Source organism: Populus euphratica, unplaced genomic scaffold (assembly GCF_000495115.2).
Source record: "Populus euphratica unplaced genomic scaffold, PopEup_1.0 scaffold4.1, whole genome shotgun sequence".
NCBI lineage: Eukaryota > Viridiplantae > Streptophyta > Magnoliopsida > Malpighiales > Salicaceae > Populus > Populus euphratica.
Genome location: NW_011499859.1, coordinates 1,324,918 through 1,348,056, shown reverse-complemented (window position 1 = coordinate 1,348,056; position 23,139 = coordinate 1,324,918). Strand labels below are relative to the sequence as shown.

The 23,139-nt window shown below is 33.5% G+C and overlaps 4 protein-coding genes across 4 annotated transcripts; 1 reads left to right on the top strand and 3 right to left on the bottom strand.

The window, feature by feature from the left end:
* The first annotated feature begins 1,537 nt into the window (after positions 1-1,537).
* Positions 1,538-2,910, top strand: LOC105124271 (sarcoplasmic reticulum histidine-rich calcium-binding protein-like). Its single transcript, XM_011024213.1, has one exon. The coding sequence runs from the start codon at positions 1,803-1,805 to the stop codon at positions 2,724-2,726; it is 924 nt and encodes a 307-aa protein (XP_011022515.1). The 5' UTR covers positions 1,538-1,802; the 3' UTR covers positions 2,727-2,910.
* Positions 2,911-3,201: 291 nt separating this feature from the next.
* LOC105124270 (Pectin lyase-like superfamily protein) lies at positions 3,202-7,953 on the bottom strand. The gene is made up of 5 exons (XM_011024212.1): positions 7,082-7,953; positions 5,545-5,665; positions 4,921-5,095; positions 4,247-4,317; positions 3,202-3,945 (listed from the first exon to the last, which is right to left on the bottom strand). The coding sequence occupies exons 1-5, from the start codon at positions 7,415-7,417 to the stop codon at positions 3,305-3,307; spliced, it is 1,344 nt and encodes a 447-aa protein (XP_011022514.1). The 5' UTR covers positions 7,418-7,953; the 3' UTR covers positions 3,202-3,304.
* Positions 7,954-9,865: 1,912 nt separating this feature from the next.
* On the bottom strand, positions 9,866-12,264 carry LOC105124269 (abscisic acid receptor PYL8-like). Its single transcript, XM_011024211.1, has 3 exons — positions 11,914-12,264; positions 11,098-11,313; positions 9,866-10,425 (listed from the first exon to the last, which is right to left on the bottom strand). Exons 1-3 carry the CDS (start codon positions 12,049-12,051, stop codon positions 10,207-10,209), a joined length of 573 nt encoding a protein of 190 aa, XP_011022513.1. The 5' UTR covers positions 12,052-12,264; the 3' UTR covers positions 9,866-10,206.
* A 4,201-nt stretch (positions 12,265-16,465) lies between these two features.
* Positions 16,466-18,317, bottom strand: LOC105124267 (ethylene-responsive transcription factor ERF061). Its single transcript, XM_011024210.1, has one exon. It carries the CDS (start codon positions 17,893-17,895, stop codon positions 16,954-16,956), a length of 942 nt encoding a protein of 313 aa, XP_011022512.1. The 5' UTR covers positions 17,896-18,317; the 3' UTR covers positions 16,466-16,953.
* Positions 18,318-23,139: the final 4,822 nt, after the last annotated feature.

The following is a 23,139-nucleotide window of genomic DNA, read 5'->3' as shown; positions in this document are numbered from 1 at the left end:
TGATTCCACCTCTTAAAAAATATATACATGTTTTTTTGATAGCATGCATCTAGACTTAAGGATTTGATCGAGTAATTAGAGATGCGTAATCCACTTTTTAAAAAATTTAAAATTTAAATTCTAGATTCAATAATTGAATGAATGTTTTTAAATTACTTTTAAACGCATAGGTTAACAAGGAAGCATACTCGTAAGATCGTTTTGATTTTGATTAATATATAAATTGATATGAAAATGAGGGAGACATGTTATCTATTTAAACGAAACTAGGACCTTGACCATGAAGTATGAACAATATAATTTCATGGAAGGTAGTTTCCAACTTTACGCGCAACCCATTGTGCCAGGTGGACTTTGTTGAAAAGAGACCACCTTAACGCGTTCCTTTTTAATTCCGAAATGACGTCAGTTTGCACGCCTTTATCAGCCCCGCGTTCTGCTTGGACTCTTGTTGGACGGTAATCCTATTTCTCCTTTTCAGGTACAGTGCTAGTTTGATTTTATACATTTTAAAAGTATTTTTTAAAAACAATTAATTTAATTTTTTAAAATATTTTAATATGTTAATATTTAAATAAAAAATAATATTTTAAAAAACATTTAATATCACATTACCAAACCAACTCGTTATCTTATACCTTCTGAGAGTTATTGAATGTTGAAGCTGACATTATAAATATGATTTTTTAAAAATAAATAAAATAGTTTAGAAAATTTTTTATAAAAATATTATAGGTTAAAAAATATTTAAAAAATAGCAAAACTTGAATCCAACCATGTGTTTTAGTATTATTTTTATGTAAAATTATTGTTTATGATAATGATCATTCTTAGTCATGTTTTGAAATGTATTAAGAATTAAAATCTGAGAAAGAAAGAAGAAAAGAGATGATGTGATAGGAAAAAAAATTATAAAAAAAAAAGGAATGAGTTATCATGGGAATACCAGGACTCTTATTATATATATATATATATATAATATTATTAGAAAATTATCGATAAGATGAATCAAACTATTTATCAAAACATCACCAAATAAAATTATAACTTTTAATAAATTTTTTAATTAATTATAAATTTATTTAATAATATTTTAAAATTTGATTAGAATCATCTTATTGAAATATTTATAACAACAATGAGTGTATTAAAAATGGAGTATTGACTTCTCCTCAGTTACGCATTTTTTTTCTTATTTTTCAAAAAAATTTCATTTCTCAAGTTGAATTAGTTTATCTCATCTTTCTTTTGTGAATTTTGAATCTCATTTCTTAACCATTAAATTTGAATAAAATCCTGGTTTGATTTTTGTCATTTTAATTAATGTGAATAAAGCATGAATTTTAAAACAACCAATACTATGATATTTTGCTAATACTTTTTTGGAACTACGTAGAATGGTAAAACTACGTTGCCCATTGGTTGTATGGTAACGGTAGACGGGACAGCACCTCTCACAATCAATGGCATGAATGTAATTAACTGAACAAACCCACCCTGGATGAGAGCACACCCTGGTCAACGCTCGACAAATTTCTCGTACACGCAAACTGTATCCCAATCGTTCAACTCTCACCATTCTCAACAAAATAAAGTATTACTCTTCTTCCCTTGGCACCAGCCCCTTGATAAATTCAAGTATTCAACACACAAATCCGATCGACAAGCGAATCCTTTCTTTCTCCATTCCCACTGCTCGGCATACCGTCCTGCCCGCTGCCCGCCTTTTTCCCTCCTTTCCCACTAGCCCCTCTCTCTCTATATAAACCTCCACGCATTGACCGTAACCTTTTAATCTCAAAATGTTCGTCAAACTCACCGTCACCGTTCTTTTCTTTCTATGCGCCGTCGCTTATTCTCGTACTCCGTCAGATCTACCAGATGGGGACTTCACTCTACCCGAATTACCAAGATCCGATCCGAAAGCCACGCCTGTTCTCTTCCTCCCAAGCCAGAAACCCGAAACTAGTGAGCCCGCAACTGAAATAAAGTATCCAGCTGATGTAGAAATCGAGGAGCAAAAGGAACCAGGATCATCATCAACGGAGGTGAACACGGAATCGATTGAGAAAAAGGTGCCGCTAACAGTCGTGACTTTCCGTCCAACAAACCTTCACTTCTTGCCTCGACGCCCGTTACTCCCGGTACGCCATCGTCACGGATGCCGTCACGGGCACAATATGATGAAGCCGCGTTTCTACGGTAATGATATGGTTGTATCCGGTGAGAAGGATGATGGTTTTGAACTTGGTGATCATCAGGCGACACGTGGCGTTGTTAGGCAGATTCCTGCTAGGTGGACTAGGTTTCACCACGGGGGTCAGAAGTTTTCTTTCTATGATGACGTGGCAAATGGAGAGGAGAGGGAGTGGGGCCACAAGATGCATCATAAGCACCACCATGATCACGAGGAGCATGAGCATGATCACGAGGAGCATGAGCATGAGCACGATCACGAGGAGCATGAGCATGAGCATGATGACGAGGGGCATGGGCATGATCACGAGGAGCACGAGCACGAGGAGCATGGGCGTGGGCGTGGGCGTGGGCGTGATCACGAGGAGCACGAGCACGAGGAGCGCGGGCGCGGGCGCGGGCATGAGCATGAGGGGCATGGGCACGAGCACGAGCACGAGGAGCATGGGTATGGGCACGAGCACGAGGAGCATGGGCATGAATGGGGATTGTCCGAGGGGATTCGCAAGTTTTTGAAGCATAATTTTTGAGGAGATTTGGAAGGTATTAATGTTATTAGAAATATATTATGGGGGTGTTTAATTATGTGTTTTGTTTTGTGGTGTGGTTATGTAATGTAAATAACATCGGCATCCTATGAGATGTATCGTAGAATACATGTTTTAGTTTTAGTAGAAGCTTTTAAATAATGCTGCTGCGGCGGCGTTGCAGCCATTGATATATGAATTTTACTATATTTTGTGCTCTACCCGCCGCATAATTTTTTAGCCAATTAGACTCTTTTAACTTTTTAATTGATCATAGCGCAAACGTTGAGAGAGATGTTCTCTATGCGTGCCCGTAAATCTTTTGATAGCTTTCAGCATTTTTACGGTTTCGTGTGCTGGAACTGACAAATACCGAAACTTGATAGAAGATGATGCATGTAAAGCATGAGGAGAATATCTTAGCCATAGGTGAAGCCAAAGGACCCATTAAGATAAAGAGAGAGTAGTGTTTTAGAAATACTCTGTAAGCAATATCAATGTAGAAATAATAGCATTTTGAATAACAACTTGTGAGTTTTATTGCATCACATTAAGAAAAACGAAAGAAATACTCGAGGATCTCAAAAGTGATCAGAACAAGAACCAGTTTGATGAGGGCTGCTCAGTTCAGAACAAGGCCATGGGCTCACCAGGAGAGCAGATCCGCTTACATCGGAGCATTTCCAAGGAGAGGATCGGGGCCCTGGAACACCATGAAGGTTGATGTTAGAGAGACAAATCCCCGTGAAAGGGGAGTTCTTCAAGCCCTGTATTGAACCCGGGTGCTGAACCTTCTCACCCCATATGCTTTTAAGGGTGATGCCATAAACAACCGGTAGAGCATTAGGGTTGAAACTTTCATCTGGGTGGTCACCAACATCTCCTGCTATCTTTATACCCTTTCGCACATTTTCCATGTACACATCAGTGACACTGATGTTTTTTATGAATCCTCCCCTTCCAATGTTTGTTTTGATATGTATGCCAACTCCCATATTGTAGAGGCTTATGTTTTCAACCAGGACATTCTTCACTCCGCCTGAGGTTTCACTTCCCACTGCTATTCCAGCGAATGGGGATGATCCTGTTATCCTCCGGATAGTGATGTCAGAGCTTGGGCGACCATAAGCGATTCCGTATTCATCCCATCCACTTTTTACAGCTACAAGATCATCTCCAGTGGAAATGTATGAATCTTCTATGCAGACGTTAGAGCTTGAATCTGCGTTGAATTATTGATGAATTGTAAGAATAAAGTTCAAGAGATACGTTCATCATTCCATTCCTTATGCTCCACAGTTTTCCCTCCAAAATTCCACAGGCTCCGTAGTTTTCCCTCAAACCAAGGCATACTACACTAACCAATTTGTGTAACTTGCAGCTCCAATATTAAAACGGGTACATGTACATATCTCCCCGAAGCAAAAGTGACGGTAAGCTTAAATGCTACGTGCGTAAAACATCAACCAGCAGCATGACAAATTACATAGTAATAACAATAATTAAGAGATCGTAGAATGTACCTGGATCAATTCCATCGGTATTGGGAGAATCCAGGGGAGCCAAGATGGTAACATATCGAATAACAACGTTACTGCAAAGAACAAAGAAATATCATATAAATTAACTTGTGAACCCCAAAAAATAAGCTCCATCAGGTTAACAGCAGTCAGTACTAAAATTATCTATTCGATTCATCATTCAAGTTTATTGACAAAATGACATGTATGAGAGTGCTCCCACCAATTTCTTCTCTACAGCCACATACTGATTCCCAACCACCTAAACAGTTGCTCGTCACGAGCTCTAGAGAAACTTGGATACCACAGAAAAGAAGAAAATCTGCTTTGGTAATAATCACATTGAATATGGACTTAAAAGCCAAAAACCAAAAGTTTTACATCAAATACATGGATAGAGCTTCAGCTACTGAAGATGATTAGTAGGACCATCTGGATATCCACAAGACTTGTAAAAGTAATTATTAACTGTCCAGGATGATCAAAGATTCAGAATGTCATGCGCATCAGTTGTACATGATTGTATCTTGTCTTTAAAATTTTAAGATATACTTTGGAACTGGTTAAAGAGTTAAGGCTGATGTCAATCTACAATGAGGGCATTGCCAGCACAGTCAAACTCCTTCAACATTAAAAAGAAAGAACTATAAATGTAAAAACCTATCTTCGATTATTACCGTGAATAAACAGGGTGAATGTTCCAAAAGGGAGAATTGCGGAAAATCACGTTGGAAATGATTATGCCTCTTGAATTTACAAATTCAACGAGATTAGGTCTTGTAAAAAGAAGAGTTCTCTGCCTCCACATGTTCCACCAGACATCTCCTTGGCCATCAATTGTCCCATTCTCCCCTAAAATACAGAAGCTTTTTAAGCATCACACATATAATACAAAACACAATGTCATCAGGTATTAAGACAGGAAAATCTAAGTAAGCCCCGTGTATTATTCTCATCTCAAAACCAAGCGATTTAAGGTCATCATGCCGATTACATGCATAAGTTTAGAATTGTAAAGAAGAGAGCAGCACCAAAAACAATTGAAGCTGATATGCCAACCAAATCCCTCGAAGTGCAATACATCTTCTACTTAAGCTTTTCAACTTCAAACTTAAACAAGATTGCAATATATCCATGAATTTGAAACAACAATAGAATACCTAGATTATTTAAACCTCACTGGAGCTATGTAAAGTAAAACTGAACCTAAATATCTCACTGAAAATCCATGAATCAAAATGCAATCTACAATGCTTAAATTACAAAGGAGGCATCTACTAGATGCCACGGTTGAAACCAACCTGTGATGATGACATCTTGAAGTCCATCTCCATGAATAAAGCTTATATACCTTCCGCCAAGGCGCTCTCTCCCTCTTCCATAAGATGGCAGAGGAGCAATTAAGGGCCAGTTCCCAGTATCCTGAAGAAACAGGCAAGATAAAAATAAAAAAAATAAAAAATAAAAAAGACCAGATTCTCATCCCAAATCCAATAAGCACAAGCTATCGAATATTATATTCATTTTTATTTTATTTTTAATCAAAACCACTATGGTTACAAACCAAAAGGAGAAGACTAGCAGCAGTAAAGTTTTCTCCCATAAGTTATAAGGAATGCATTCAAGTTCTACAGTTCATTATAATTTTCTAGTATAAGAATTGAGTTCCATTTATATGATTAGTTCCCGTGCATCAAACAAATACACTCCTAAAAAGCCATTACTAAATATTTGGGATCGGACAGCATAGAGCCACCATTGCTGTCGGCAGGAAAAAATGTGATGCAGTCATAGCTTATGGCGGTTAATGACCTTCGAACACTCCTCAATTCTTTGCAATCCTTTATCTTTTTAAAAAAAAAGAAAAAGGAAAGGAAAGGAAAAAACGCCACCTTGTTGTTAACTATAAATTACTGGACATCACTTTGGATTAGTTGTGACATTATTTACCAAGATCCTCGAGGGTGACTTTATTGTTTGCTACAACCAGCGTCACTATCATTTTTAACAATTAACTCCATCCACAACCATTCTATGGTTATGGAGCTAACAACATCTAAGCATAGAAAAAGCCATGACATGACTTGCCAGCTATTTGGCTGCCCCCAAAGATTCCATCCATCGTAGTTGTTTAACAAATATAAATGGAAGCACATGCAACCCATACGCAAAACTAGACCCACCATTTTCTTTTCTCTATCCACAGCTGGACGCGCAACAGCTTATGCTAATCCCTTCACTTAGCTCTTCAAAATCTAGTTGCTCGTTCAGAATCAACCCCGCCCCCGCACTCAAGTAATAACGACGATCATGATGATGATAATAGTAATAAAGCCACCATTAATCGACAGCTTAATCATGTAGTAATTAGTTCATGAGAAATAATTGTGGCAAGAATTTCGTGCAACGAATTCATGACTACCCTTTGATCTGGATGATCCCGCTAGATCAATGGTGGCCATGAATTCGTGTCCCAATCATGGCATGCACGATTCTTACTCCCATATCTAATTGATCAATACCAATTAATAATCACATCCCTTCAATAATCACTCAATGTATGTTAACGACATTCATATATTGTGAGTGGTCACACAAAGTAAGACACACACGAAAAACTGATCCATGTGAATTAAACTAATGACATTAAACCCGAGTCAAATTAAAAATGATAGTAATTTTTTTTTATTTGGCAAAAACATGATATCTACCATCAAATATCAATTGCATGAAAGACAGGACTCCTAGAGTAACTATGCCTAATTAGCATCAATTATGAGAAAGAGGTAAAGACCAATTAAACAAGACTTAAACGCGATCTAATCAAAGATTAATTACCTGGGTTGCTTTAATAACAGCACCTCTAGCCAAGTAAAGAGTCATATGGCTAGTAAGATTAAAGCTTTCTGTTAAATACACCCCGGGAGGAATATAAAGCAAGGTGCCGCCTCTTCTTCTCAAATGCTGAATCCTATAAATTGCCTCTCTAAATGCCTTTGTATTGAGTGTCTTGCCATCACCGACACCACCAAAATCAGCTATGGATATCTTGTCATTCCGGATCCTCATCGGTACTATTCCCGAGCAGGTTACCACTTCCCCAACTGTAACACAACTTAAAAAAGATGCCGAAATGGTAAAAACAAGAAGAAAAGAAACCAAGAAGCGTGGCATTTTCGTGAAGTTTAGTGAGAACGCGAAGAGAGACTACAAAGGGAAAGATACAAAGATGGGTTTTTTGGGATTTTTGTTTACTGGGTTTGGTTGACAGATCTGGAAATGAAACAAAGAGAAAGGAACAGAGAAGGAATGTTAATGGAGAATAAAGAACTAGAGGGGGGGCACTATACAGTAAAGTACTTAGTAGAGCAAGAGAGAGAGGGTGTTATTTAATGAGGAAAAAGTGGCATGAAAGGAGGAGTTTGTATAGGAGTGATTGTCTTCTTCTTCAACAGGAAAATGGAGAGAGAGTCGGTGTGGAGGAGGAGAGGCAGCAGGTGGGTTAATAAAGGAGACGCGTCGCTGGACATGGCGAGCCGTTTAGGAAGAGACAGGAATCGTAACATTTATTATTCTATTTACCGTTATTTATGGAATATCTAAGACTTTGGACATTATTTTGTGTTCTTGTATGTTGTTATACGCTCTTATTTTCTGAATTTAATTTTGCCCTTCCAGTGAGTCTCTCTGGAAATCACTGGGAAAAAAAAAAAAAAAGAAGAAGAAGAAGATATTGGATAGTTTCATCTTACTTGCCCGGCATGCCTTACTTGGCTCCAGTGGCTCTAGGCCTGGGCCTAGTTCTTTTCCTTCTTTATTTTTCTACCTTTTACAATATAAATATAGTTTTCCTTGCTTATATATTTTTATTATAAAATGTCATTCATCTTTTAATCAGATTAAAATTGAAGCTAATTAAAATCTTGTTTAATATTATAATAAAAATTATTTTTTAAAATATTTTGTATTTTAAAATATATTAAAATAATAATTTTTTTATTTTTTTAAATTCATTTATTACATTGAAATCAATTTAAAATTACTAAAAGAATAATTAATTTAATGTAAAAAAATTGTTTATTTAAGAACACTTTTGAAATAAATAAACAAATAACCTACTAATGAATAATGTTTTTCAAAATTTAAATAATAAAATTAAAATATTAGGAAAATAGTAATTTCTTCCTAATGAAGAATGAATATCACTACTAAAAAATTATTAAATAAGAAAAATACGCATAATAATGAAATGGGAAAACAAAGATCGAGTGTTTAAATGTGCTTGCTATATAATGACAAAATAATACAGAGATAAAAGAAACTCTTCTGCATTCTGTATATCTTGTAAAAATCACCTACCGACCATGAGAGATGAAACATTTGTGTTTTATAATCAAAAGATCCTCGGAACTTTAAGTCAAACCCAACTACATCCCTTAACTTTCAATTTTCTAATTTTGATCCGTTGAACTAATCGAGTAAATGCAGTGTAGGGGCTTCGCTTGGTTTCGGTCCATCAGCCCTCCTCCTTCCACACGAGGAGCACACATTAACTCCTTAAAACTCGACGTGCAAACTAATTTGAAAAGAAAAAAAAGTGTATTTATTAACTACTGACCATTTTCTTTTTTTCATCTCCAGTTTTCTATTTCTTTTTTAATTTTTCTTTTCCAAAAATAATCTAAAAACTTGTTCCTTTGCTAAGAACAAATACGAATTTTTCCATGAAAAAATACACCAAGATTAGAATTATTTTTCATAAAAAAAATAAAAACTATAATTTATAAGCTATCTGAATATTTATATTCGTGATAATCTAATTTTATTTTAGAGCATTAACTTTATTTTATTTGAATTAAGAACTACCATAAAAATGTTATACTGTTAACTTGAAAGATTAAAAAAAAATCTTTACATTAAGTTTATCATAAAATTTTAATTTATAGCACAAAAAAAAAACCTTTTATGTATTGCTAAATAATACTTGTATATAAACATAAAAGGGGGCTTCACATCACCTTGGCTTGATAGTTTAAAATCACTTCTAATGGTGGCTTAAAGTCGTCAAGCTTCGCTTCCTGTGCTTTTGTAGTTTTGCTGTCACCTAACTTTTCTTTTACTGACTTTTTTCCGTTTCCTAAATTTCTTTATCCAGTTTTGCACCTTTATAGCTTTATATAAAGCTCGGGTGAGTGGTGACTGGGGGAGCCAAGATTTTATGCTTTGTCAAGAGACCAGAGGCCCGTAGGCTCACCAGTCACAGAGATTTCTATCCTTGTTGCGCCTTGCTCAGAAACACTCATGCCAGAGGGCTCTGGACCCTGGTCCTACAAGAACATATTCTAAAGCTTAAACCTTATCAACTTATCTTATTTGGAAAAATGTCATCATGCTTTCGACACTGGAAGCAACTTGTGTAAAAAGCAGCACTGTATGGATCAACCATGCCATATTCGCAGACCAGAACCTGCAACTCCTGCGCACCTAGTCTTAAATCATGCACTTGCACAAAGGACTAGAACAGGATATGAACTTTATCACTCTGGGATTTGTGGCTGTCCATGGTCAGTAACTGCAACAGGTTGAGTCGAGATCCACATTTGAGTGTGAGACAAAGAAGCATTAAGCAATCAAGCCGGAAACGGGGCTGAAGGAAGTTGATCAAAAGCAAAACAAATATTCTAATGTTCAATTGTCATAATGCATGCATATTTACAATCAGATATGAATACGTACCACATTATTAAAGCATTGAACAAGAACAAAGGAGGACAATCTAACATGTTGGTTTGTTTACGGATCCTATAAAGGCAGTAGATGAGCAATGAGATTGAACATAAGCGTAAAGAAAAGAACAGTGACTTTGCCTCTTGGATGCCAAGCTCTCCATTCTTCAGACAATGAAAACCTTCATTTCCACCCACGTTATCAGAACCTCTACACTAGGAACCTGCCCCGCATACTTACATTCTGTCAATGGGTTCTGTCCGGTCTTGCACAGCCAAACGCTCTGACACATCAGCCAATGACTTCAGGTTGCACTTGATCAGGGCCTCAACAAAGTAACATGTTTCATCCTTGGTATTTCCATCAGGCACATCCACCACAAATGACTCGATCACCAACGTACCAGGTCTCCCATCAATGACCTCTGGATGAACAGTAACAGTGGACGAATAATTCTGTAAAATAGCATATTATATAGTTAGTTATTAAGCAAATTCAACAGAGCAGTTGTGCTCCATTTTTGCCTCCTAAGAATAAAATCTTCTGTGACAATAAGCCAGCATACAAACTACCATGCATCATACAAATTGAACAAGCTAGTATCTAACAAAAATCAATGACTATCAATCTATCAAATTGTACATAAATCTTGTTTATGATGACATCATATAGTAACATCTTAACCTGAAAAATTCAAGCAGAGAGCTCCAATGGCACAATAAAATCAGAGCAAACTTCAATACAAGTTTTAAATTTTAATATGTCATTCGGCAGACTACGGTATAGAAAATAGCTCTACATTTCAGAGCAAAAACTGCATCAGCATCTACAAAGACCGAATTAGGACATTTTAGGCAAAATTGCATTAACATCAAGGTAGACCAGTCACATCAGCACAAAAGATGTTTCTGTCATGCTACCCAAATTCTAATATCGCAGACAAGCTTGGATGCCCAAAGTTCACATCCTAACAACCAGTATAATCTCATCAGATTCATCTGGGATTTAGACACCCACCAAAACACATGTGATTACCTCAATAACCAAACCTTTCATAACCAAAAATTTCTTTAAACAATCCAACTCATGATTATGCAAAATAGTTGAATGAAAATAGAAAAACGTACCTTAAGTCTATGATCTCCACCAACAATCTTCATACTAAAAATGTGCTCCTCATCGTCTAATAGCTCCAATCGTTCAGTACTAGTCGTAGCTGGAAGTCCAGACTTAACATTCACCTCTCTAACACTTCCAATCTGAAGGTCTCCCTGCACAATACACCTGCTTACAAATGGCTTATACTTCTGTGGTTGATCAAATCTCCTCACCAGAGACCACACCTGATCATGCAAACACCACTAGTCATTGACATAAGCATAAAAGAGCATCAAAATCAAATCATTTCCATGTTCTTCACAACAATAAAATAGTTGAAACCATATATAAAAGGCAGTAATGTCGTTTCTACCCACCATTACACACGGTTTAAATTTTTAAACAGTCGTAGCAGAAAGAGTAAATATTCTTTTTAGCTTCGGAAGAAATACCTTAAACGCCCAATTTTGCATATTTTAGCACAAATCTTGAGCCTTTAAATTAAATAAAAATGCAGACAAGTAATCATCCCATTCTTATGGATCCACAAACTCAACCAATTTCAATCGTGGCGGCAAATTTTGAAAATCTATCACTTCAAAATACTTGGTACAATTTTTTTGCTTTCTGTTTTTAAGAAAAAATACAAAACCATTTATCTTCAACCAAAAATTCTTCGAAATATCCCCAAAACTAAAACCACAGATAAACCCAACGAACAATAAAATCAACCTTGCATGCTCTCGGATCTTAAAAAAAATATGTATCTCTCTAGTAACTAAACATTAACTTTAATATAAGAGAAAAAAACAGAAACAGAGAGAGAGAGAGGAATTGGTGTTTACAAGAGGAACAGGAGCCTTGATGTGCTTGACCAGAGAAGAACTACACTGATGTTCTTTAACATCATGTTTATGATGTCGTTTTATAAACTCATCTTCCATCTTTCCACTCGCAATCGTCACATAATCATTTGTCACCATCTTTAAAGGTCAAGAGATCGCTATAGCCGCAACCGGTGGTGGAGGTGGGGGGGTGGGGGTTTCAGTAAGCGAAAGGGGGGGCTAAACGCACCGCCATTGGCAGCTCCTCCAATAGCGAAAGGTTCCGAGCTTCTTCTCATCTCATCGTTTGCTACTACTTGATTATTATTATCATTAATTATTTTTCAAGAAATTAAATAAATAATAAAAAGGCAAGTTGCCTCTTTTTTTTTTGTGTTGTTTTGTTCTTTATTCATACTTTCCATGGTATTGGTCGTGATGGAGACAAACAGCGGGTGAATACTTTTTACTCTCTTAGTTTTGAACATGTAACAATTTAGTCCTTATAAAGCCTCATGTTCTGCAACCCAGTGATTTTCCCAGTCAATTTCGTACGTTCAGAATTACTATGTTATAAGGCCATTCATTTCGAGAGCTTAAGAATTAAAAAAAAATGATAAAATATTATATATTCACCGTTACAAGATTTTATTCCTTACTTCGATATCTCATCCACTTCCTATATTTATTTAAATACGGATCCTTTTTATTCATATTTTCGAGACCGGGAAAGGATTAAAACAAATATTTTTATAGTAAGAGGATCTAAGAGTCTGGAGAGTCAAGAATAGAGGACTGGATAAAGATCAAGAGTTTCAGATCTCAGATGGTGCAACTTGCAGCCTTTTATCCTGGAAGAATATTCCTTCGGTGGCGTCGCTAAAGAAGCAAATAATTTTCATTTGTTTCTCAGCATGCTCCCAGGCGCTCAAATAGTTGTTAGTGAAAGAAAGAGCTTTTCTCCACCGACGGTAACATTAAATTCACCTCAAGTCTTGAACAGCCCTTTGAATTCAGGGTAAATCCGTGCCAGTCAGTTCATGCACAGTTTACAGCTAGGTAGAGTAGAGATCGTCGTCGTCGTCGTCGTCTTCTTTGGCTAGAAAACACTGTTTTATTTGACTTCATTCTTTCCATTGAAAGGTATGCAAAGAATATGATCTCTGCTGCTATTATTATACTAGTTACATGACATGTGCTTCTCTTTAGGGTGGATCGTTTTCTTCAATTAAAAAAACTTTATGTGTGTATTTAATTGAATGAATTAATAATTATTTGTGATGATAAATATAAAGACAAAGTCATTGATGATAGTTAAATACTTTAAAAAAATAGGCATCTATTAAAATATATAATATAAATAATAGAATCAAATGTATTTAATAATTAAGATAATGATATATTGAATTAATTTAAATAAATTCAAAATTAATTATATAAATTTATAATTTAAATTATAAGATTGATAATTTTCAACCAATTTAATATTAAATTTTCAATCGAACAAGCCAAAAACTCATAACTAACGTTAGTTCAGAAAATTTCCTTACCTCAAATATATTATTTTAGACAAGAAAAGGAATAAAAAAAATATATAAAACTCTTATATTAGATAGAATTTATTAATATTAAAATTAATTTTTTTATTGGTAAAATAGATATTAACTAAGATTTTCTTTTTTATCATTAAAATCTAGCAAGTATCTTTTTTTCTATCAAACTAAAAACCTAAAGAAATAAAAATTTGGATGAAAATTTGATATGTATAAATTTAAGGAAATGAACGTCTATCATTTGAAAAGTAGAAGGATGAAAGTGAGCTTTTTAGTTTAAATTTTGAAACTGGCACCTATTTTCTCTACTCTTTGGTCCCTTAAAAATGACTATTAACTCTACAATGAATCACACATTTTTACATTGTGTAAAAAGCCAATCTCCTTTAGTTGTTTTACTTAATAAGATAACAGTGCAGTTAGATTTCCCTATGTAGTGTCAAAGCTCAAGCTTATATCTACACTGAGAGCTTTCCTTTTTGGTCAAAGACTATTGTGTGGCATCAAGTTTTTCAAATGGGCTATAAATCAACGACTTGAAGTTGAAGGCAGGATTAGTCGCGGGCCTGGTGGCATGCAAGAACTTTTTATGAATTAAGGAAGAAAACAATGAAGTAGTCAGCATATAGGGAGAGAGCAAATAAATGCATGTTTTGCGGCCCATGCATTCTTCGCCTTGTTGAATACGTGTGTTGTAAATTATAATGAGAATTATATAATTAAAAAATAAAAATTAATGATAAATTCAGTGATTTTTAACAGGATATTATAATAAATAAATAAATTCTTAATTCTTAAACAATCTCTTTTTAACATACAATAAATGCCAAAATTCCTAATAAAAAATAAAAAAGTTTTTAAATTTTATTATGTTATTTGGATGAAGAGATTCGAGCATATTTTTCTCTTCATAATATTATAAAAAAATAAATATCTCTTATATAACATTGATGAAAAATATATATTTTTTATATATATTAATATTAATAGAAATATGATATTATGATATTTTATATGTAGATTTTTATGTGTTTGAAGATATAACAAGATAATCATTCTTAACTTTAAACATTTCATATTAAAAACACATAAAAATAAATAAACAATTTAAGGTGATACAATAAAGCCCAATATGCATCTAAGTTTAGACAAATTCTAAACCCAAAGATGATTTATCTATTCCTTACCAGACCTACACATATTTGGTTTCATGTTATAATTACCAACAAAAAAAAGTTTTGGTTCAACTCGTGATTACCAACTAAAAAGGTATGATAGACTTGTATGTATAAGAATAGGCTAAATAAGATGAAGACTTCTAATTGCTCTCAACGTGTGAGGTAATGTTAATATTTTTTTGATCTTTTATTTTTAGTAATATTTTGTTTTTAATCCTTAAAATAAAACTATAATCTTTAAGCTCTTGTAATTAATTTTCTAACGTTCACCATAACTACTATATTTCTCTACTGCTTCTTTTTTATTATCAACTGTTGTAACAGCTACTTGGTACAAAACAACTCTTTAGTTCCTTCATTCATTTTTTCACTAGCTGTTATATACTATTATTCTATATATACTAACCACTCTTGAAAACATACAGCACCGAACCCAAAAAACAATATATCCTCGTAGACCTTGGTGGGTTTTGTTTTATCTTATTCCTTTGCTTGTTGTCTCTACATCCCTTGTTTTGAGTATGAACATGTTGAATTCTGGAAATATCCTGAAGAAAAATGTCTATGCATGCCTTTCAATTCATTGTTAACAATTTATATAGTTCATTTTCCAGCCAGCTCAATCCAATTTGGGAGAGGCGATAAAGATGATCCATGAACAACGACTGGACTAACATCAATATAATTCATGTCTCTCCATGCCTATCAGATGGGCAGAGGGGATAAAGACGCAAATATGTCACAAAGGACTCTGGCGCCACTTGTGAGATGAACGACAGGATGTGGCCATGCCCATTGTCGTCATAACAACACGGGCCGATGACTGGTTTTATTTATAACCTCACATCATTGCAGAGGACACGTCGTCGCCCTATCCTTCTTCGTCATGCAATTTTATTATTTAAATCTCTTGCGCCTGGGTGATGCGACAAGGTGTTCCCATGTGGAATCAAACTTGGCTCTTCTTCGAGTTTCATCTCTCGTTCTTTCCGATATATATATATATCGAGGCGATCAGTTCACAACATGAATGCATCCTACTGATGATCATTGCAATTTTTAGCTCTTAAACTTTTCGTGCCTGTAAGATGCAGCCAGGTGTGCCCATCTGAATCAAACCTGGGTGCCTGATTTATTTATTGATTTCTTAATGTTGCTGTCCCACAACCAGTTCACTGCATTATTGAAGCCTAAAGTGCCTTATTGGCCTAGACTGTCATGGGAAACAAGAACTATGCACCGTAAAGTAATTGCCACTGGGCAGTTTCTTTTAGGTGCAAGAAGATAGCACAATTGAAGTGTAATTTTAAGGGGTTGGCCTGTGTTTAAACTTTAAAGAGGTTTTTTTTTTATTTGTTTATATCTCGAGTTTAGTACCTGAAAAATCTTATAAGATTCGTTTGACTATAGTAGGTCTATATGAAAATATGTTCTTAAATTGATCTAAATAAAAAGATTAACCGTATAAATTAATTTAAAAATATATTGTCAAATAAAAGTTTATAAAATAAATGATCGTCCACAATATTAAAAAATTAATGATATTTGGTTTAGCATAGCAGCTATATTTATATATAAATTAGCACTCGAATAAATTATTTAATAATTTTTAAAAAATTATTAAAATTAATTTGATTAGATTTAAACTAGATTTATTCGATCATCGTTAAAATGCAATTTGATTTGTATAAGGACTCATGAATTTCTAGATCGAAAGTTAACCTCTAAAGTTACTAGAATGTGAATTTTAGTAATAAAATGACAAACTTTAGGAAAGATAATTAATATGTTCGAGTATTTCATTACACAAAGGTTCTTGTAATTAGAAAGCATGCAAATAACTGTAGCAACCGGCGGCTGGACCATAATTAATTATTAATTTGAAAATCATACATAGGACCCATACAAGTCTCAAGGGAAAGCTGTAAAGAACCTCAAAATATAACCTGTACAGCTCGTAGGTTGTTGGTAGGCACTAATGGTAACCAAACTCTCCAATGCCGCATGGCCGCTTGCGGAGAATGGGAATCTGCCACAAGAAATCTTTGATTGCCCATTAAAAACGAAGGCCAGGCAATAACCACAAGAAGCCTCTTTTGCTGTGGTTTACTCTCTTCATGGATATGTTACCGATCGCTATAATTCAGTAACAAGGGGTAGCTGCAAAATTCATTCAAAAATCAAAATATAGTAAATGATGATAGCATGCTTGGATAGCAGCTACTATTTACATCTTGCGCTGAAAGATGCATGTAGAGAAACAAGAACAAATGTTTCTTCAAATCAATAATCACCGGTCCCCCAATTCAGATTGGTAAGAGAAATGGTACTTAATTAGCAAGAACCTCCCAGATTAACTCAGGATCATAAGATGGCATTCTTGCAAGGGAACAGTCTTCAAATTCCATAGCTTGTGGCACCATTACTGGACAATCTGTAGACACAGAAGGAGAAGAAGAACTCTCACACTTCCAAAACCCATCTTCAGAAACGGCTGGTGACACCAATTCACTACCACCCCAATTATCACCAGAAAACAAAGGTGAAAATGATGATGATGATGATGATGCTGGAGATGGTGTTGATGCATTCGAATCCACTTTCACTGGCTTTTTACTCCCTGTGCTTTTACCATCAACATCACTCTTCTTTGCTGCATTCTTTTTGGCCCTCTCCTTTTTAACCTTCTGACAAATTGCTTGAATCTTGGCATCCACAGTATTCTTCAAAGCATTCAGTTTACTACAATCTGTGAATCCCAGGTTAGCAAGATCCTTTAGATTTGGAAAATTCAACCTAGCATATTCGCTTCTAAGTTTATAAGCAGCACGATCATAAGCATAAGCTGCAGCTTCTGCTGTGTCATAAGTACCTAACCAGACTCTCATTCTGTTTTGAGGAAGTCTAATTTCAGCAACCCATTTGCCCCAATTCCTCTGCCTGACTCCCCTGTATAGTTTCTTCTTGGTTGGAGCCAGATAGTTGCTGGAGCGCACAGGGTTTTGAAGAGGGTTTGTTGGCAAATTGTGAGATAAGGAGGTGTTTATTCTGTTCTCTTCACTGAATTTTTGCAAGAGATCTCTCTGGTGGAGATAGACGGAAGAGCCTAAAGGCTCAAAAGCAGGACTGGTAAGAGAACGCGCTGGTTGGCAATGAGAGAAAATAGAATCCAAAGTGTTGGTCCCTCCTGCCAATATAAGTTGTGACAGCGAGGAACCAATATCAGCTGTGTTGAATGCAAAAGACGAGTTGTTTTCTTGCATTCTTTCCATGATTTCTTGAACTTCTTGGAGAAGAGGAAACAGATGATAATGAGAAATCTTAAAAAAATTAGAGTGAAGGCAAACGGGCACTAAAAATTGTCCCTTTTCCGATGATTTTGAAACTGAGAAGAGACTCAAAAGGAAATGATCTTACTAGAAAACAATGGAGGGATTTTGAGAGTTCAAAAGAAAGCTTAAAGCTTGAGCTTTAATGGGCAGAAAGATTCATTAAGTGTTCGAGGGAGACCAGAGTGGCGAAGGTGAAACAAAAGCAGTTAGGGCCGTAGTTTAGAGAGAAGAAGAGGGGGTCAGATTTTCTTGGGGAAGGATTTCAAAGAAGGTTTGTGGGTTCCTGTGGTTGATGGCTGGGTCCTAGTTCGTATATTTATAGCTGCAGAGTAAAGCCGGGGACTTTCCATGGATCCCTAGCTTCACCGTGTTTGACAGCCATGAAATTCCATTTGGTTTGAATTTGAGTCCAAGCAAAGGTTTGTCCTGGATATGTAATGACCAAAATGTCCTCGAGGAATAAGAACCCTTGGATGTAGATTTTTTTGGGGAAAATGTTAAGTCGGTAATGGGCATTTTAGCGTGCGACAGAAATTGTTTTTTAAATTATTTTTTATTTTAAAATATATTAAAATAATATATTTTTAATTTTTTAAAATTATTTTAGATATCAATACATTAAAATAATTCAAAAAAATTTTTTTAAAAAAAATCAATTTAAAAAAAAATACAATTTAAAACGTAATTTCAAACATCCCATGACCCAATAAAATTTTATAATTTCTCAATTATCAGTGTATTTCCATTATAGGTTGCTGCATCTATGTTTTACGGGAGCTTCAAATACACTGAGTAAAAAAAATAGCGTTTGTTCAACATTTTCTCTGAAAGAAGGCCGAAAAGAATTTAATTATACCTTTATTTCAAAACAATATTTTAAGAAAATACAATTATAGATAGCAAATGCAGCATTTAGCACACACATGTTTTGTTTTTTTACCTATTATATAAACAATGGAAGTACAATTTCTTCTAGAAAGAAAAAAACAGGGTTGCTAGGGAAAAAAAAGGGAATTAACTCAAGTGATAAAAACAAAAACAGTAACTAAATCGGGAGTTAATTACGTGTCAGAAGTCAGAACACATGAATTTAGACTGAGAATTTTGCATTTTATTTTGTATTACGGTAGTTTTTTTATAGCTACAGTTTTTAAAAAAATTATAAATTATAAAATTTTCTTAACTAATATTTGAAAAGAAAATCCTAATTAGGATTCAGATTATATTACATCAAATATTTTTTATTTAAGATTATATATATATATTAATATTTATTCTTACCATCAACATATTAAAACAATTTAAACTTTTAAAACATAAAAAACAAAACAAATTAATTATTTTTATAAAAAAAACCTTTTAAGCGAAAAAACAACTGGGGAACAAGTCATAACTCTCATTTAGGGATGTTTATTTTCGGTTCAGTATTTCAGTTCAGTTTCTATAAAAAAAAAATAATCAAATCGAAAAATGTTTTTTGAAAAAAAACCGAAACCGAGTCAAATCGACCGGTTTCGGTTCAGTTCGGTTTGGTTTTTTAAGGAAAAAACCAGTTCAAATCGGTTTGGCTTGGTTTTTCCAGTTTTGTTCAGTTTTCTTGGTTTTGGCTCGGTTTTTCCTGTTTGGCTCGGTTTTTTTTCCGGTTTCGGTTCGGTTCGGTTTTTTGATTATAAAACCGAACCAAATCAGCTGGTTTTTTTAAAATTTTAATTGGTTTAATCGATTTTTTTTTATTCGATTTTTTTTAAATTTTTTTTCAATTTTCTTGGTTTAATCAGTTTTTCAGTTTTTTTAAATACCCCTGCTCTCAATAATAATATCTGTCGCATTCATTTAAAGCCTCCTCCGCCACGCGTCTTGGCTTGGTGCGGGCAATGGCGTTTTGCTTTTCCGTTCGTGCTGGACAAAATTTTCCCTTTCTTTTCCATCACCATCCCTATCTAAAGCAGCCGCAATTCAAGCTCTGGCTCAATCCCGCTATCTAGCCGGCTAATCTCATAATGCATTTATTTTATTTTATTTTTTTATACAAAAAACCTCTAGAAGTAAATAAATATGATGAACACCACGTCGTTTCAAGAAGCATGGTCGTTAACACTCGTAAATCTAATTAATCGCACATAATTAGTCAAGATATCATTCTGGTCGTAGAATGAAGTTAAAAACTAGCCATAAGATATCAAACCACAAAATGAAAGAAATTGCAGACATTGAAGCAGTTGCTTGATGTTCTTGTTATCCTTCTGAGTCCCCATGCTAATATGGAAGCACTTTGAAGCAGAAATTGACAGTTGAAAACCATGCTTATAAGCAAGACGTGATATTTGATTGGAATTCTTGGTTGATGAAATGGGGTGTCGATGTGTGAAGATAGGTTTCTCCATCCCCGGAAGCTGTGGGATCGAGCACACGATTGATTCCTCATCGAGTACAGTGTTAGAGAAGTGGCTGGCCGTAAAACAATTCAATTGGACAGATCTCAGCCTCCGATGATGGACTCAGCAGTAGCTGTACTCAGCATTATTGAAAGCAATTAAAGTATATGCTCTCGAACGAGAGGGGGGTTTTAAAAAAAAAATAGCTTGTTTTTTTTTAAATATTAGTGAAATAATATAATTTTTAAAATAATATATATCAAAATTAAAAAATATAATATTTATAGCTTGTTACTATTTAAAATTATAACATCTACAAAAATAAATTTATGAAATGGACCACATCTATATCATTATGAAAAAGAGAAAAAAAAATATTAGATGTAAATTAAAGCTCCAAATATAACATCATCAATATTATTAGAAAAATTTAGATAAAATAAATTTAATGAAATTAAATAAGATTATTAACGATGACCTGAAAATATCATAAATGGTTCATTTTTTTTAACAAGTATGACTCACTTGGGTTACTATTAGTAATTTTTTTGATGTTATTATTTTATTTGTTAATTTATTTTTATAATAATACCAATAATATTATGAGGCATTTTTTTTTTCATTCTCTTTCCCCTCTCTTTTAATATGTAGTCTATTTTATAATTATTTTTGTGGATGTGACTATTTTGAATAACTAAAAGCTATAAATGTCATGTCGTGTGATATGTATAAACTTTGTTATTTCATATTTTTTTTAAATTGTATTATTTTGCCAATATTTAAGGAAAAAATATACTAATAAGCAAAAAAAAAAACAAAAAAAAGGGAATGGTTAATAGAACCAAGAAAGCTTAACCAAAATGGAATCCCTTGTAGTAGATCCGCCAAGTATTTTGGGAACGCAACATCTAAAGGTCTCTAAGAATTTATTTGGTATTACACGTAAAAGATGCATTCTTTTCCTTTTCACTCTCTCTTCCTGTGCAACTTTAATTGTTACTAGTCGTTTGATTTGTGCTTCATCGGAAGTCAAATGTTTTGTTCTTAAGAAAAATTATATATACAGATTTTTTCAAAATATATATGTACATAAAAAAATTTAAATATAAACTGAAAAGCTCATGCATATATGTAATTAAATAAATCAAGAAATATGTGTGTAAATAAATGGAAAAAATAATATTAATGATAGTTAAAAATAAACTAAAAAAATCAAAAAAATAGATATAAATCAAGATATTTAATCTCGTAAGACATAATATTTATCCAGTTGTATTTACTAAATTGATTTGTTAAAATTATTTTTTAAATTAATAAAATAATATTAAAAATAGATATATATTAAATTGATTAAATAAAATAAAAGTGAAAAGAATATTATTTAAGGCCGCACGTATCAAAACTATTATTTGAATATAAATATTTTTTTATTTTCAAAAATAAAGTTCTTATATGCAAAAGATATAAAAAATTATAAATGAATTAAAATAATCTTTTTAAAAATTAAATACATACAATACCAATGGACAACAATCTCTATCCAAAAAAGATTAAATAAAAAAAAATCACAAATAAGAGATATTAATTAAAACATAAATTTAAAAATCATATCAACAAAAGATATTAGTAAAAAGAAGTAATATAAAAAAATAATAACCTGGCTATTGTTGCTTAACACATTAAACTCATGATCTAAATCATAAGATTAATTAGGTTTAATATTTTCATCATTTAAATTTAAACTCAACCTATATAAAAAGAGGGGAAAAAAATCCTGGACTCGCAAGCCTATGTACAAAACAAATAAGCAGGTAACATATCGCCTACCAAGGCAAATATCATGTCATGTGCAAGTCTAAATTCCAATATCACAATGATGTCTAAAAAATCAAACAGCTAGTCATTTGATTAAAAAAAAAACAACATAATTTTTAAGCTATTTTAACATGAAAACACTTTATCAACACTCTTATAACACCTATAAACCATTATATCTACTTTAAAGATAAAAAAAATAGTCCAAAAACCTGAAATTAAATCGATTTAGTTTTAGTCTCGATTAAAATCCTTTTCCATTCAATATTGAGGCTATGAAGAACCACTATGAAACCTCTCTTATTTCAAGGAACTCATAAACACTAAGAAAACTTATTTCAGTGACAGAAAATAAAGTGAATAGCAACTTTTTTTTATATCATCGGAATTCAGCAACATTTCTCTCTAATTAAAGACCGACAAACAACACAAATGAACTTGTGAATCAATTTTTAAAAAAAAATTAAAGGAACCTAAATTGTACACATTATATTATTTTTAAAAATTAATGACTTAAGTTTATTTTTCATGGAGTTACTAGCATACTATTTATGGTTAGATTTGTTTTTATTTTAATTTATTTTCTTTTAATCTCACCATTAACTCAGAATTCACACAAAATTAACTTTTGATTAGGATTAAATTGTATAAAATAAAAATTCAAGGATCAAGAACAATAAACACCATAAGACATTTTAGTTTTTTATCTAACCGGAAATTTGCCGAAATTTGACCATGAGAACCTTTTGAACCACATCCTCACCTTGCTGGTTTCACAACTATGTGATGCATTTTCCCACGTTATCACATGTCTTGAACACATGAAAGTTTTCAAGGACGATTTGACTGTTTTTCTGTAGAAAATAAATGATGCATGTGTAATGTTTATGTTGATGACAAGACTTTTTTCTGGACAACTTTGATGAGGTGATCCGATCTAAATATCCAATGGGAGTGACTCCTCGGACAACTATGGAAGAGGGAATCATAGCAA